General features: G+C 35.8%; 2 protein-coding genes across 3 annotated transcripts; both read right to left on the bottom strand.

Moving 5' to 3' along the window:
* Nucleotides 1-286: 286 nt before the first annotated feature.
* Nucleotides 287-1,910, bottom strand: LOC121976928 (protein TIFY 10a-like). Its single transcript, XM_042529350.1, has 5 exons — nucleotides 1,710-1,910; nucleotides 1,282-1,456; nucleotides 906-1,111; nucleotides 764-821; nucleotides 287-683 (listed from the first exon to the last, which is right to left on the bottom strand). The coding sequence occupies exons 1-5, from the start codon at nucleotides 1,837-1,839 to the stop codon at nucleotides 536-538; spliced, it is 717 nt and encodes a 238-aa protein (XP_042385284.1). The 5' UTR covers nucleotides 1,840-1,910; the 3' UTR covers nucleotides 287-535.
* A 960-nt stretch (nucleotides 1,911-2,870) lies between these two features.
* Nucleotides 2,871-11,661, bottom strand: LOC121976925 (polyadenylate-binding protein-interacting protein 7-like). 2 transcript variants are annotated; one of them, XM_042529347.1, is made up of 6 exons: nucleotides 11,268-11,661; nucleotides 8,506-9,334; nucleotides 6,774-7,176; nucleotides 6,594-6,664; nucleotides 3,809-3,933; nucleotides 2,871-3,384 (listed from the first exon to the last, which is right to left on the bottom strand). In XM_042529347.1, the coding sequence occupies exons 2-6, from the start codon at nucleotides 9,253-9,255 to the stop codon at nucleotides 3,096-3,098; spliced, it is 1,638 nt and encodes a 545-aa protein (XP_042385281.1). In that variant the 5' UTR covers nucleotides 9,256-9,334; nucleotides 11,268-11,661; the 3' UTR covers nucleotides 2,871-3,095. The 2 variants fall into 2 exon arrangements, with proteins under 2 accessions (XP_042385281.1, XP_042385282.1); XM_042529348.1 differs by having other exon boundaries at nucleotides 11,273-11,661.
* Between the last annotated feature and the right edge of the window lie 1,973 nt (nucleotides 11,662-13,634).

Below are 13,634 nucleotides of genomic sequence, written 5' to 3'. Positions count from 1 at the left end.
TCTAATATTTGAAAGATTTTTTGAAGCGAGGTTGATGCTTGTACTTGGTGAACATGTTTGTTTGGAACTCTTCAAAGTCTATTGAAATTATAAGTTTTGACTAATACTAGTAAGTATGGCATTTCAATGCTTCAGTAGGAACAATAATCCAATCACATGCACAAAAAGATAGAATTTCAAACTGAAAGCCTCAAGTTCAACATTGCTTTGTCATCATGAAACAGATGCAAATCTTGATGCAGGATTTCGCTATCGACATGAGAAATCTTATTGTTTGTTCAGAAGGTTAGAAGAATGCTTTGTATATTTAGAAAACAAACATTTTGTCAATAAGATCCCAGAAATCAAGCATTTAACCTTATGCTTTTTGATTTCTATGTTGCAGCAAGTACTGCAACTTAAAACATCAGCGAAAACATCAATATGACTTCTGACAGAAGGAAGACAATTTCCTCCAAAAAAAAAGAAGCAATCTAAGTTTTCGTGTAAAATTGTTTCTAAGGAAGTAGCATCAGCATCCGGCTTTCAAACAATTTTATCTGCTATACTCAGAGTTTAGACTCAGACCAGGCGCAATAAAATGACGACCCAACCCGAGCCATGATTTGAAGTCCTCTTGGTTCATAGGAGTAGCCACTTGAGGTGATGGAGTAGTAATTCGGTATGGTGCTCTTGCACTGATCCTGAAGATTTTGAGTTTAACCGATTAAACTAACTCAAACAATCAACACTTGTTGCAAAATTATGAACAATGATTACCTACCGATCTTTTCTCTTCTCGAGAAATCGTGTGAGCGAAGCTTTTCTAGCAATAGGAAGATCTGCAGTTCAACATTAGGACATCAGTAAATCTTTGAAGAGGTTCCAACAAAATCTTGTTTTGGCTACAAGGGATGATGCATTACCAGAGAGATTAGGTTGTGCTAGTTTTGACAGATTGAGTTGGGGAAGCACAGGATCAGTAGCAGCTTTGGGAACCAAGGTTGAGTTTTGATCAGAGTTACCCAAGCTCGCTAGCTGCATCAGATCCTTAGCTTTCTCAGCCGGGAAATTGTCGAACACCAGCACCTTTCCTCCATAAAAGATTGTAAGCTGTGATTGTTCTGTCACCCTGCAACAGTAATAGGAGAAATGCTTAGATCGCCTTCAAATTTCTTATCAGAGAAAAGACTAAAGGCTAAAAATGGATCTAACCATGATTTAGAAAAAAAAAAAAACTAGATGATAGATTTTTTGACTATGGTCCCAAGCTCGTAATATTCAAGGGATGAGAGCTGAGACCTGGAATCGTCCGACGCTGAGGTGAGGAAACCGGAACGCTGGGAAAAGAGACCCATAGGGTTCTCATCGGACACAACCTCCCCTTCACTTTCTTTGTCGCTCTCCTCTCCGCCTAAGACGTCTGCGCTTGGCAGCAAATTCATAGTGATCGGCACACGAAACGACTCCGATTTGCCTGAAAAATGTGACGCAATGTTCAACAAACAGAGTTTCCGGCACAAATTTTGAAATAAACAATCGGAATACTCCATTAGATTCAACTTCTCGGGCAAAACCTTGAATAGAACCGACCGAAAAAGGCGAGTTGCATCAAGATAAAAAATTTTCAAGCATCCAACAAATATCCACAACACGCACTAATAAGAAAAGAATCAAAATTTTCCCAGCAGAAGCATCGAACAAGTGCCATCAGGAGCAAGGCCTTTTACCTTCGGGGGCCGCCCTGGCGATCCCGAACCCTAAATCGGCAACGCTGCCCTTCTCCTTGATGTACTGACTGAGGAGGCCGCAGGCCACGGCGAAGTTGGTCGGCCCCCGCTTCCTGCCCGCGTCCGCCATCTCTCGATCCCTAATCCACCGAGCTCCGCCAGCCGGGAACGGTCCAAGTGTGCGGAACTCGGCCGCTTCCGCTGCTGTTTATTTATAGCCGGCTTCCATTTAAGGCACGTGATTCACTAGACGACCAGACGCCGGATAATTAATTAATTAAGATATTTCAATTTGGTCACTGAGATTCTTTACTTTTTCAACCCTGAAATTTGAAACGAGATCCGGGCCGAGTCTAACTAAAACAAATTCATTATTTAATTAATTTCGGGACGCGGTGACGACCGAGTCCAACGAGGGAGAAATAAGCAAATCGCGAATTAATCGTGGACTTTTTGGCATATTTTAACTAGCTAAATAATTAGCAGTGGTTAGGATTATAATTTTCTCCGAAACGGAGTGGATTCGAAAAGTATTTTCCGATATAAGTTTGTATTTTTCAAATCCGTTGAAGGGGATGGATACAAGGATGCTATTTCCATCACTGCATATTTTTAATAACGATATTTATTAAATAATAATAATATTATATATATATATATATATATATATATATATATATATATATATATAATTTAATTAATATTAATATTTATATAGAGTTGGAGATTTAATCTCTATGAGATTGTCGTCCCATTGCCGTCCAAGTGGTGGCCAGAAATGTGACGCGTAGTTGAGCGGTTCAGCGCGGCGTCGTAAATGGTCGGCGTCACGCGCCAAACGTGGTTTCCAATTAAATGGGGGTGGCGGGAGAGTTACGTGATAGAGACGCCCGCTTTTAATTGTATGTTTTTTTTTGTGTGGAAAAAGTCCGTGAACGTCTATAATTTCGATCATGCCAATGCTATGTACGTAGGATTAGCAAGGTTCGACGGTATAGGCTTCATCGCAATGCGGATAATATTAATCTTACACGTGTCAAAACAGGCGATCAGGGCGAAAATAAACCGAGTCCTGTTGATCCGGTTCGGCTTGACCGATTCTTTTATGGGTTATGCTAAGCACAATCCAAATAGCATTGGATTGCATGGCCAAAGAGGGGAGACAAGGAAGACATGATTGCTAGTTTCATAATGTTATATTAGTGTATCTAGAAACTTTGTATCACTACTATGCCTCTTCTCACCTCACCTCAAATATACAATGCAAGAATTGATAGTTTTTTTTTTTTTGTTGTCGTCGTTGTTTTATCGACTTCCTCTCATTTTTGTTCCTCCTCATGTCCCCTTCTTTTCTGACCTTTGCACCTCCGCGATGTATATCGAACATCAGTATATCACAACACTCAGCAAGCCGGGCTGAGGCTGGCTGAAGCGAATGCCTTCGTCTAGGAGGTATTGTTCAACCGCCACCGGAAGCCTTGCAGGAGTTCGAGAGCCCTTGGTGTGGTGGCCAGTCCCCACGCATATCATTACGTGCAGTCGCTGTCGGGTAGCCCTCACTGTGCTCCTCAGGGTTCTTAGCTCATGATTCAGAACTTGTAAGGCTTCAGTCACATGAAGGCCGTGCAGATCGATGAGGCGGTCTTGCTCCCCGCCGTAGCCCTGTGACTTGTTCCTGAGAAAATATAGAGGAACACTCTAGCTAGTGAGTAGCCAAACAACTGCAATCTCGAAGAATCTAGCATGAGCACAAATCGAAAAATGAAGTTCAAAAGGCAATGATACTGATTAGCTAAAATTGGACTTCCTTAAAAAAGACTCAATTGTTTATGTAAAGCCAAAGGATCCCTCAGTATACAGTTGTAGGAATTGTTCATGTCTGTAGTTTATAAATGCAGAAATGGATCGGTCAAGTGATGATTGCCAACAAAAATTATCCATTGTGAATTCACTGAAATGGAAGATATCGAATTGTCTACCTATCCTTTATCTACGCATTGCATGGCCAGGTAATTAATAACCGTAGCAACAGTGACTTTCTTCAGAGCATAATATATACAATACCGGGATATATAAGCTTTTAGCTAAGAATGCCTGACCTTTTTCGGTAGATTTCTTCTTTGGCTTTTTCATGAGCAGCTTTCATATGCATGTTGTACAACTGTCCCTTGAAACTCAATTCCTTCGCTAAAGCCTTGTTTCCGATTAGATAGGCCTGTCTTGCCTGTAAACGTATCCACGAAAACAACTAACTTCTACAAGCAATTCTTGAAGCACATGCCAAGAAAACCACGACGAATCAACAAGAAATTAGCTCACAAGCATTCCAAAATCAGAGCAGCACAACAGTCGAAAAGAGTAAAACAGACAAAAAGAAAAAAGAAAAAAAAACAGTTGCAACATAATGTGAATTCTTCTTGCTCGTTACCACATGAAGCTATCAGACTTGGCTTTGCGTTTAACTACTTCAAGTATGCAGGTATTCTTTTATAATAATACTCTGAAGTCCAGAAGAACAGTTATAACATTTTTACTGAATATAAATTGAAACATAGACATCAAACAAATGGAAATCCATCCACCCAGAAATAAAGAAGCTGAAATATGTATACATGAGATAGGAGTAGAGAAAATCCTGGGAGAAGAACACTTAGTAGCCTTGAACACATTTCAACTGAGTATCTTGTTGGTTTGCAGATTTCCGCACATAATTAGTTGGTGAAAGAACAATTGAGAAAACTAACATATCCTTATGCTCTTCAAGAAACAAATTTCTTTAGCTAATGATACTTCAAACTTAATTAGGGAAATATTATCATGATGATAGTTTAGACACAAGGAAATTAGTTGGTTCAATCCCATAGCAAAGTAACCAGGAAAACATTAAAACAAGACCAGTTGGATTAACTGAGGAGATAAAAACATGTTCATAATTATTAATACAGTTAACATGAGCCAAAAGATATAGCAATATGATTAGTATTTAATTTTTCTTAACAAAAATTTATATAATTATTTATTTTAATCAACATCATTACCAAATTCTCACAAATATTATATTATAATAAACTAGAAAAATAAAAAAAAATTGATGGCCTCCATTGCAAAGAAAGGCCATATAACCAATCAGCAATCCAAGAAAAAATAAATAAATTTGGGCCATGAAGATTGATTGTGATGAAAATTTCATTTATTATCAATTTGGTTACAATAGCTGTTCCGGATTCACTTTTATTTTTTTCCCCTCCAAAAATAGCTCTTAGGACAAAAATATCCAAAACCAAACATTGAGTGGGAACTTTATTTAATATATTCTTTATTCTAGAAAATTTGTATTTGCAGCAAAAGAAGCAAAGGAAACTATAAGCGCAAACTTATGAATCAAATTAACAAATTAAATATGGAAGCCAAGGGCCAAAACCTGATAGATAAAACCAAAACATTTTATGGAGAAAACTTTACCATTATATTTGAATAGATAATAGATAATTGTACAATGACTCAGCGCCCAAGGCCCAACACAGACGGTTTTTACCGTTCCGCCGGAGAAGCGAAATTGGCACGTCACGCGTGCGTCTCGAGTAGCAAGGATGTGTCGCCAAATGCTTCTGATGCCACCGGAGGCATCGCTGGACGCCTCCGGCGCTGTCGGAGGCATTTGCGGGGCATTGAAGGCACGCCCGCATTGCTTCTAGTGGAGTTGAAAGCATTGCCGAACGCTTCCGGTGCCGCCGGAGGCACCCTCGAGGTGTCTTGGGCAGGCATGCATGCGTTTTTAGGGGGGGGGGGGGGGGGCGTTAATGTGCAAAATTAATATTACAATTTAAATAAATTAAATAATTCCCACTTAAGTGATATTTGAAAGAGACTTTTATAAACCCTAATTAATTATCCCAATAAAATATAAAAATATATTTAAAATTTAAAAAATATTAAATTTTATTAAATAATACTCTGAAATTATTTTTAATGTTTTAAATTTTATTTAAAAATTCTAAAAAAATTTAAATAAATTCTAAAAAATTCAAATTTTTAAAAAAATTATAAAAATTCTAATAAATCAAATTTATATTCTGATATATTTTAAAATTATTTTGTATTTTTTACCATTTTAATGTTTAATTGATATTCTCATTTTTTTACTATTTTAAATATATATTACTTATATTATTAATTAATTAAATAAAAAATAGTTAATTTATATAATTATTATATACAAAATAGTATTTTGTATTAATTTTAATAATTATGATTATTTAATCTGGACATTGGAGAACTATAAAGATTATTTAAGCAAAATAATACAAGAACCAATGCTTCTATACGCCACTCCTATGTATTAGTAAGATAACATATTATGATGTACCAATTTTAATTTAAATTATTGATAAATTATTTTTTTTAAAAAAAAGTTATATTTAATTATTTTTTCTAATAATATTAAGTTGTTTAATAATGGAGAACTTATATAAAATCAATATACAATTTTTTTAAAAAAATTATACATAATAAATATATTTATCTAATAATTACTATATATAAATAAAAAAATACCAAAATCGTATCAGCACAGCATACGATACCGACAGTCTGAGACCGAAACCTCGACACGGGTTGAAATTTTAAACCTTGCAATGACTAACAACTAGGAAACTTTACCATGTAGCCTAGTCCCCTCTGCCGTTATTATGCATAGGCCTTGCTTTATCTGTCGCTAAGATCTAGTTATCCATATTGGTTTGCATATTACCAGGCATAAAATATTCAAGAATATCAGACTGTTGAGAAACAGTTAAAACATCAAACAATTATTCTAAAAATCTTATTTATCATGGAAATTAATTGGTCTCCTCATTAGAATACCAATGGAGGGAGAATATCTACCTGATCAAAGCATGCATTTCGAAGGCGTGCCAAATCACGAGCTTCCTCTCTTGTATCCGAATATATATTTGCTGTCACAAAAAAACTAGGAAATATATAAGCAAAACATCACCTACATCAACAGAATTGTTAAACAAAATGCACAAGTTAGAGAGTGGTCATCTTAAAAATATTTATTACCCACTGCATCCCCAGTCTCAAGCCAAACAGGAGATGAACGAACTGAACTTGAACTACTCCATTTATCTCCATATGCAGTTTTAGTGTTACCATTATATGTGCTACCTAAAAGTTGGGAACTTCTACTTGAACCAGCATTTCCATCAGCAGAACCATTTCTTTCAAATTTCCAGTGACCAGAATCCTGGGATGCCAGTTTCCTAACAGTAGAAGCAAAATCAATTTCGCCTTTTGATATGGCAGGAGATCTATATGAATCAGAGCCATGTTGGTTATCTCCATATTTTGACAACCCATTCTGAGAATCAGCCACTGGAAGGGCAGGAAAGTCCAGTGGACTAAAGTTTGGGGCAGCCAATGGATTTGAATCACCGTTCGGATCAAAACTGCCATCAACTTGAAGCTGCAACAAAAAATTATTTGTCAGGAACCCTTCCAACCAATTTAATCAGACTGAGTTTTATCAGTCATTATACTCCATGAAGGCAAAAACTAATCAGAACAATTCTTACTATTTCGTGGTTACACCTCAAAAACAAACCAAAGAAACACTGACAGCTAACATCTGTCTAAATATAATCACAAATTGTCAAATTAGCAAATGAAGGATAATAACTTGTTAGAAACAAGCCATGAGATAGAGAAGAAGTGTTTCTCCTGTGGTTGTTTGTGACAGAAAATTCTTTTCTGATAGGAAAACGAATGGGATACAAGGGTATTCTACAGACCTCAATCTTGTCTTCATAATGCTAATCTTGACCATGACATGGAAACATTTGAGCATGTACCTTCCAAGATCAGAGTTGTCCTAACAATCAAGTTATTCATAATATCTTCCTATATACAATAATTAATAAGTGGTAAAAATGTCAGCCCATTCTAAAAGTTAAGGGGAAAAGGTGAGGCTTTGCTTTAAGTCACAATAAACCAGCCAGGATGTTTTTGGAAATTCTGAATCATAAAGAGCTGCTAGTGTTCTCTCTATTTTTCCTCTGGATATCAATCTACATATGTTGCAGCTTAAGTGGTCCTAGAAGAATCCTACAGTGTTGTTGCTAAGCATATTTACATAAATATCATCATTTGCCTCCAAATGATAAACAGAATGAGACAACATGGGGGGCGCCACCAGAGTGACAGATTTCACCTTTTGCAACATGCAACATATAGACTATAGAAGAGAGACACTTAATCAACCAAAATACGTTCAAAACTTTTTACTCTACTACAAAAAATTAAGAGATTCTTTTTTTTTTCTTTCCATCAATATTTCTAAATCCAGGGCAATGATTTAGTGCTATATAGTGTTATTGATACACATTTCAGTAACTTTTTTTAACAGTTATGCACTTTGAAAATAGTATCATCAAACATTCAGACCAAATAAATTCTCTGAAATTCAGAAAATATTTCTACTTATTCAATATTTGATTAATTGTTACCAGAAGTGGATTTATTTTTTTTCACAAAGATTTATCATATTCAAGGATTTGCAGATAACAGTTGGGTTATTACCACCTGGCTTTAAATTCCAAGCAAAGCTTGGATGATGAAATTTTGTCAAGTTACCTTTTTGTTTATATCATGATACTGGCTTCTCTGCAATATCAGTTAAATTATCTAACAAGGGAATCATATCTTCTTTACTTTCTTAAAATAGAACCAATCTATGGGTCCATGATAACCACCATAGTATAATTTATATAAGTATCCTAAACACCCACAGACGTACCTCAAGCTGAGTTAAGATCTCGATGGTTAAGTTTAAATCACATCCATTTCCATAATAAATATCTGCAAGGCTCTGAGCAGCAAATCCAGGAAATTGTGATGACAGGAACTCAATGGGATCAGTGACCGAGTTCTCAAGGAAAATATTATCACCCATTGAACCAGCAGTAAGATCACTATCATGAAAGTGCCTGTCTTGCAGTTCATCATTGACAAATGACTTACCCCATACATTAGCCATTGAAGTCATGCGAGCAACGGATGATTGTTCTTTAGCATATATAGATCCAGGAAATTCCATTTTTCCACTCAAGCTGACATTTCTGAGAGTTGGAGAAGATAGATCTTGCCGCATATCTAATATCTGACTGGTCATTGATCCTGGAAATTTGGGTCGTTCAGCATTATCATTGATTGACAAACCTGCCAGTGTAAGGTGTCCAGGTTCACGCAGTGCTTCTCCTATGACTTCGAAGTCAGGAGTGATATCATCTGGAAGTTGTTGGCGCCAGTACTGGTGTACCTCATCATCCGAGTTATTTGAAGTGTTAGATTCTGATCTGTCTAAGACTGCTTTTCTAGAAGATCCTGGATGATCAAGCTTGGTGGCATCTAAAATTTTGGTGGTTTCGTAAGTATATTTAAGAGATGAAGGAACAAATTCAGCTGCATTGGGATTTAAAGCAGTAACTTTGTTCAATGAACTAGACTTTGCAATCCAGCTGTCTGCAAGACCTTTGTTGGAGTTCATCTTGACCTAATGCACTAGTAAATCTTGACTACGTACAATTTTTTTTATACGGGAAGTTTCAGGAAGATTTATCCCAAACCTGCAGATGAAATTTGTAAATAAAACAAAATCAGACACATAAATATAAATATAAATATGAACAAGAAAACAAGGAAAGATAAATATAAAGATCATCATCTCCAATGCATGTAATAAACAATATTCTTTTCCAAAGTTCTAAATAAAGTTCCATCCCACTGCACACCACCAAAGATAGTCAAATTTTATGACATAATGCAACATCATAACATAGAAATGAAAAAGGCAACGATACATGCACTAAAGAAGAATCTGAGCAATGACACTTGACAATAGATTGGAGCAATGTTAGAATATCATTTCAGGCATTATTTTTTAACGCTAGCCCAGTGCTCTCCCAACTTTTAGCTCAGGCACAGCCAATTTTTACACAAATAACCAACATGAGCATTAATGAGAAAATGAAAAAAAAGGGTAAAATCTCAGAAGGTATGAGTAAAATAAAAGTATCATTAGCATGAACAAAACAATTTTTTTTTTCAAAATTCACTTGGGCTCTTTTTCATTCATTGGTTGAAGATTCAGTCATCTTTGTTTTCATGATTCAGTCATCTTTGTTTTCATGAATACTCCCCTAGAGTTTCCTGACGTCTCTGGCTCACAACTGAGTTCAATTAGCCTGGATTGGGCAAATCATATGTCTAGATTTTTTTTTCCCCTTGCTCTTTAACATACCAAAAAAAGTCACCCAAACACACAAGAAATTAACCAAGTATCTAGTAGAATTAAAAGTCATCAGCAAGGAAAATCCCATCACACAATTGAAATAAAATGAACATGATTAAAACCCCGTCCGAATTGGTGCCCAGCATTTTTCTGAAATCAATACAAAGACCCAAAAGATAATTGATTGGAAACAGGTGTAAGAAGTTGAACTATGAAACTTCCTTGGAACTGAAACATGATCAGGCCTTAGTTGATATTGCTGCCTGAGTATCCTTAAGAGAACTGGTCTCTGAATTCTAAACTCTCTTCATTGGAAAATTTAATTCATGAATTGTATCTTCCCCTCTTTCAGCATAAGCCCATGGTTCTTAATTCCATTACAGCCCGTGATCACGCTTGCTTGTAAGAAGCGCTTATATGATATCTTCATTTCAATGTTTTTCTTCAATTACTCCTCCAAAGCCATTGCTTAGGTTGACCTATTTATTGGGAATGATATGCTGAAACTACTAATTTTGGTGAGTGTAAAAAATTTTCATTAGAGAACAATTTCAACCATACTTAACTAGTTAACCATAAGAAGGTTATGGGAAATGAAAAGAACTAAATGAGTTAATACACATGTTATATAATTCAAAGTTTCCTTCTGCTCATTAACAGCTTCCATTTTGCATCTCTTTTGAATTAGTGTAAACATTACATTTATTTGATAGCATAAACAAGATTAAACTACTAATTGCAGCGGCAAAGAGTTAACATCTTCTCTAACAAAAAAAACACATCTTCATATTTTATTCTACTCTGTCACTAATATAGTTTTGCTAATGGATAAATGATAAGGTTCGTTGTATCTGCCTAGATCTTCCAAAATAAAGGTGGATACACATATTTCTTCCCAAATATTCTTGTTCTGTACTTTTCAGTTTGAAATCCCAAAAGGAACATCAACATCAAGTAAGACAACAGTTTACATCTTACACTCCCATCAGACCTCAGCAAACAAATAGATTTAAGAACCCAAAAGCCAAGCAACAGGCATCCAAACAAAAGAAGTAGAACAAGGCGAAAACGTCAATCAACATAAATTTCAGTACAGAAAATGTAAAGTTTGAAACAAAGTCGAAAAAACCAATCTTTCACGAAATCTCCTCACGATATTCGAAGATTCTATCAACCAAAAAGCAGATCCATGCAAGAAACACCGACGCTAACCAAGGGAAATAAGTGACAGGAAGGAAACCAAGAAAATATGTAAAAAAAGACGCCACCTTTCCTGAGATCGATGAGGGGATATATGGCTGGGAACCGATCCATCAAGTAAAAGAAGAAAAGGAAAAGGTGAAAAACGAGCAAGCTTCTATTTTTTCCCCCCCTGTGATAGCCAAGGAACCTCCTCGGATTCGCCTCACGAGCTGCCTCTGCTTCGGAGGAGGATTCCACTAGCAGCTACTCTCAAGCCCTGCGCGATCCCACGCCTACTGCAGGCGCAGCAACAGGAAGGAGCTCCATTTCTGGAATCGAAGAAGAAGAACAAGGAGTAGCGAAGAGAAGACAAACCCCAAATCTTGCCCTCGCTTCCTCTCCGCTCGATTTCGCTCGCCTCGCCCTCCCTCCGCCTCGCCCTGTACTTTTCAGTTGACCCCTGGCCTTATAATGTCGAGAGAAGCGATAGGACGTCAAGGCTTTTCCTTGAATCCCAGCCGCCTAGTTATCACACCGAGGCTGCATCACGACCGTTCCTCTTGGTCTCACGATGTGCGCCACTTTGCTTCACTGATCACCGTCCATACCTAATCGCACGGCTGTTAAATTGAAGGCACCAAAATATATTTCGAGTAAATATATTTTAACAAACTCTCCAATTTCGCAAAACTATCAAACAAGCCCCTGATAGTATCTTTATTTTCTTTTGGAACACCCTTATCCTTCTCGACCTCAGTCATTTTCAAATTTAAAAAGATCGAGGAATGCTATATTGGACATTAAATTGAATGTCATATTGAAAAATTCAGTATAAAAAAAAAATTCATATCCATAAATTTAGTATAGGGTTTAGAGTGTCGGTACAGTTATAGTAAAATATATAATAAATTTTATATCCGTTATAGTAAAATTTTGATATTAAAGTTTCGATATAAATCTTATATTGATATTAAAAAATTTGATATGATATAATATTGTACGAAATTTTTAATATACTGTTAAATTGACATAATTCAATATATTTTTGTACGATATATACAATGTATTAAATTTTTAATATTTTTTTCCACCCCTAACTTCACCCTAAATAATAACCTTCTCGTGTCTCCTTTTTTGAAAATTTTGAAATTAAGAACTAAAGATAAAGGTGACAGTAATATTAAGATTATCTACGAGGCAAAATTTTCACTAATCATCTATGCTAACACTAAAAAATATCAAAACGATCCGAATTAATAATGTATTCAAGGATTGAATCTCAGCTTCGATAAATTAATGAATAAATTTTCTTTAATCGATAGTTAATCTAAAAACATTGAATTGATAACCACTAGGGGTAGCAATTCGGTTCAGGTTCAGGTTGACGGGTTCAGGTTGACAGGTTGACGAGTTGACAAATGACAATCTAAACTCAACCTGATTATTAATTCGGGTCAAACTATTCAACCTGAACCTGATATGTTTATTTGCACTTGACCCGAACCCGACCCGTTTGATCCGATTGACCTGTTTGACCCGAACATGACCTGAATTCATTAAAGAAATTTTGTATATTAAATTAAAAATTAAAAATAACATTTATCTACACAAATAAAAAATCCATATTATAAATGATAAGCCATAGCAACATTGCAATCAATAGCATATCTCTATATTTTGGGTTTTTAACTTTTTTAAATTTATAATTTTAGTTTAAATTTATAATTATTTATAAACGAGTTCGCGAATTGTAATTGGGTCATTTCAGGTTGACCCAAACCCGACCTGTTTATTAATTGAGTCAATTGGGTCGACCCGATTTCAACCCGAACTCGAAACTATCCAACTTTAACCTGATTTTTTTCATGTTCGATTCGGATCGTATTTTCGTGCTGGGTCAAAAATTATCACCCCTAATAACCACTCACTATAAGCGCTTCTTGAGAAACGATTCTGAAAGAAAGTAGGAGACACTGATTTTAAAGAGAAATAGGCCTAACGATCAAAGAGGGTGAAGGAGAATATGAGAGTAGTCTTGTTGTTAGGGCAACCTTCTAGCGAAGTCATTGGACGAGATGATGGATTCATAGGAATATAATATCGCTAAGGACGAACGTATTCATCTTTTGCCACTGTGAAGATGACATCTAAGCTTCTCTTGATAGAGAAGACTATTGTAGGTGGCGCGAACCATGAATTGGAGGCGAACAACAATAGGTGAAAGGATTTTTGTTTCAGCAACGGAATATAACATGAGACCTAATGGTGTTGGACTAGAGCAAAGTCAGCATTTAACATTGAAACAAGTATCAACCATTGCACTAGTTTAAATGATAAAATTTCTCTACAAATCGTAAAATTAACCTGTAGATGATAAAATCGATGGGATTTTTTTTTTTTTTTTGATAGTCTAAGTATTCAACTCTTCCAACTAACTCAATTGGAGATACATG

The sequence above is a fragment of the Zingiber officinale genome, chromosome 4B (assembly GCF_018446385.1).
Source record: "Zingiber officinale cultivar Zhangliang chromosome 4B, Zo_v1.1, whole genome shotgun sequence".
NCBI classification, from domain to species: domain Eukaryota; kingdom Viridiplantae; phylum Streptophyta; class Magnoliopsida; order Zingiberales; family Zingiberaceae; genus Zingiber; species Zingiber officinale.
Note: the sequence above shows the minus strand (reverse complement) of the source record. Positions and strands in the feature narration are given on the sequence as shown.

Excerpts from the sequence above, each read along its gene's own strand:
- LOC121976928 (XM_042529350.1), bottom strand. The coding sequence starts at position 1,839 with ATGGCGGACGCGGGCAGGAAGCGGGGGCCGACCAACTTCGCCGTGGCC. Across the intron at positions 1,112-1,281 it reads TCAGCGTCGGACGATTCCAG|GGTGACAGAACAATCACAGC; the intron begins GTCTCAGCTCTC and ends TTACTGTTGCAG. Across the intron at positions 684-763 it reads CTCGAGAAGAGAAAAGATCG|GATCAGTGCAAGAGCACCAT; the intron begins GTAGGTAATCAT and ends CAAAATCTTCAG.
- LOC121976925 (XM_042529347.1), bottom strand. The coding sequence starts at position 9,255 with ATGAACTCCAACAAAGGTCTTGCAGACAGCTGGATTGCAAAGTCTAGT. Across the intron at positions 7,177-8,505 it reads AGATCTTAACTCAGCTTGAG|CTTCAAGTTGATGGCAGTTT; the intron begins GTACGTCTGTGG and ends TTTTTGTTGCAG. Across the intron at positions 3,385-3,808 it reads GAAGAAATCTACCGAAAAAG|GAACAAGTCACAGGGCTACG; the intron begins GTCAGGCATTCT and ends ATATTTTCTCAG.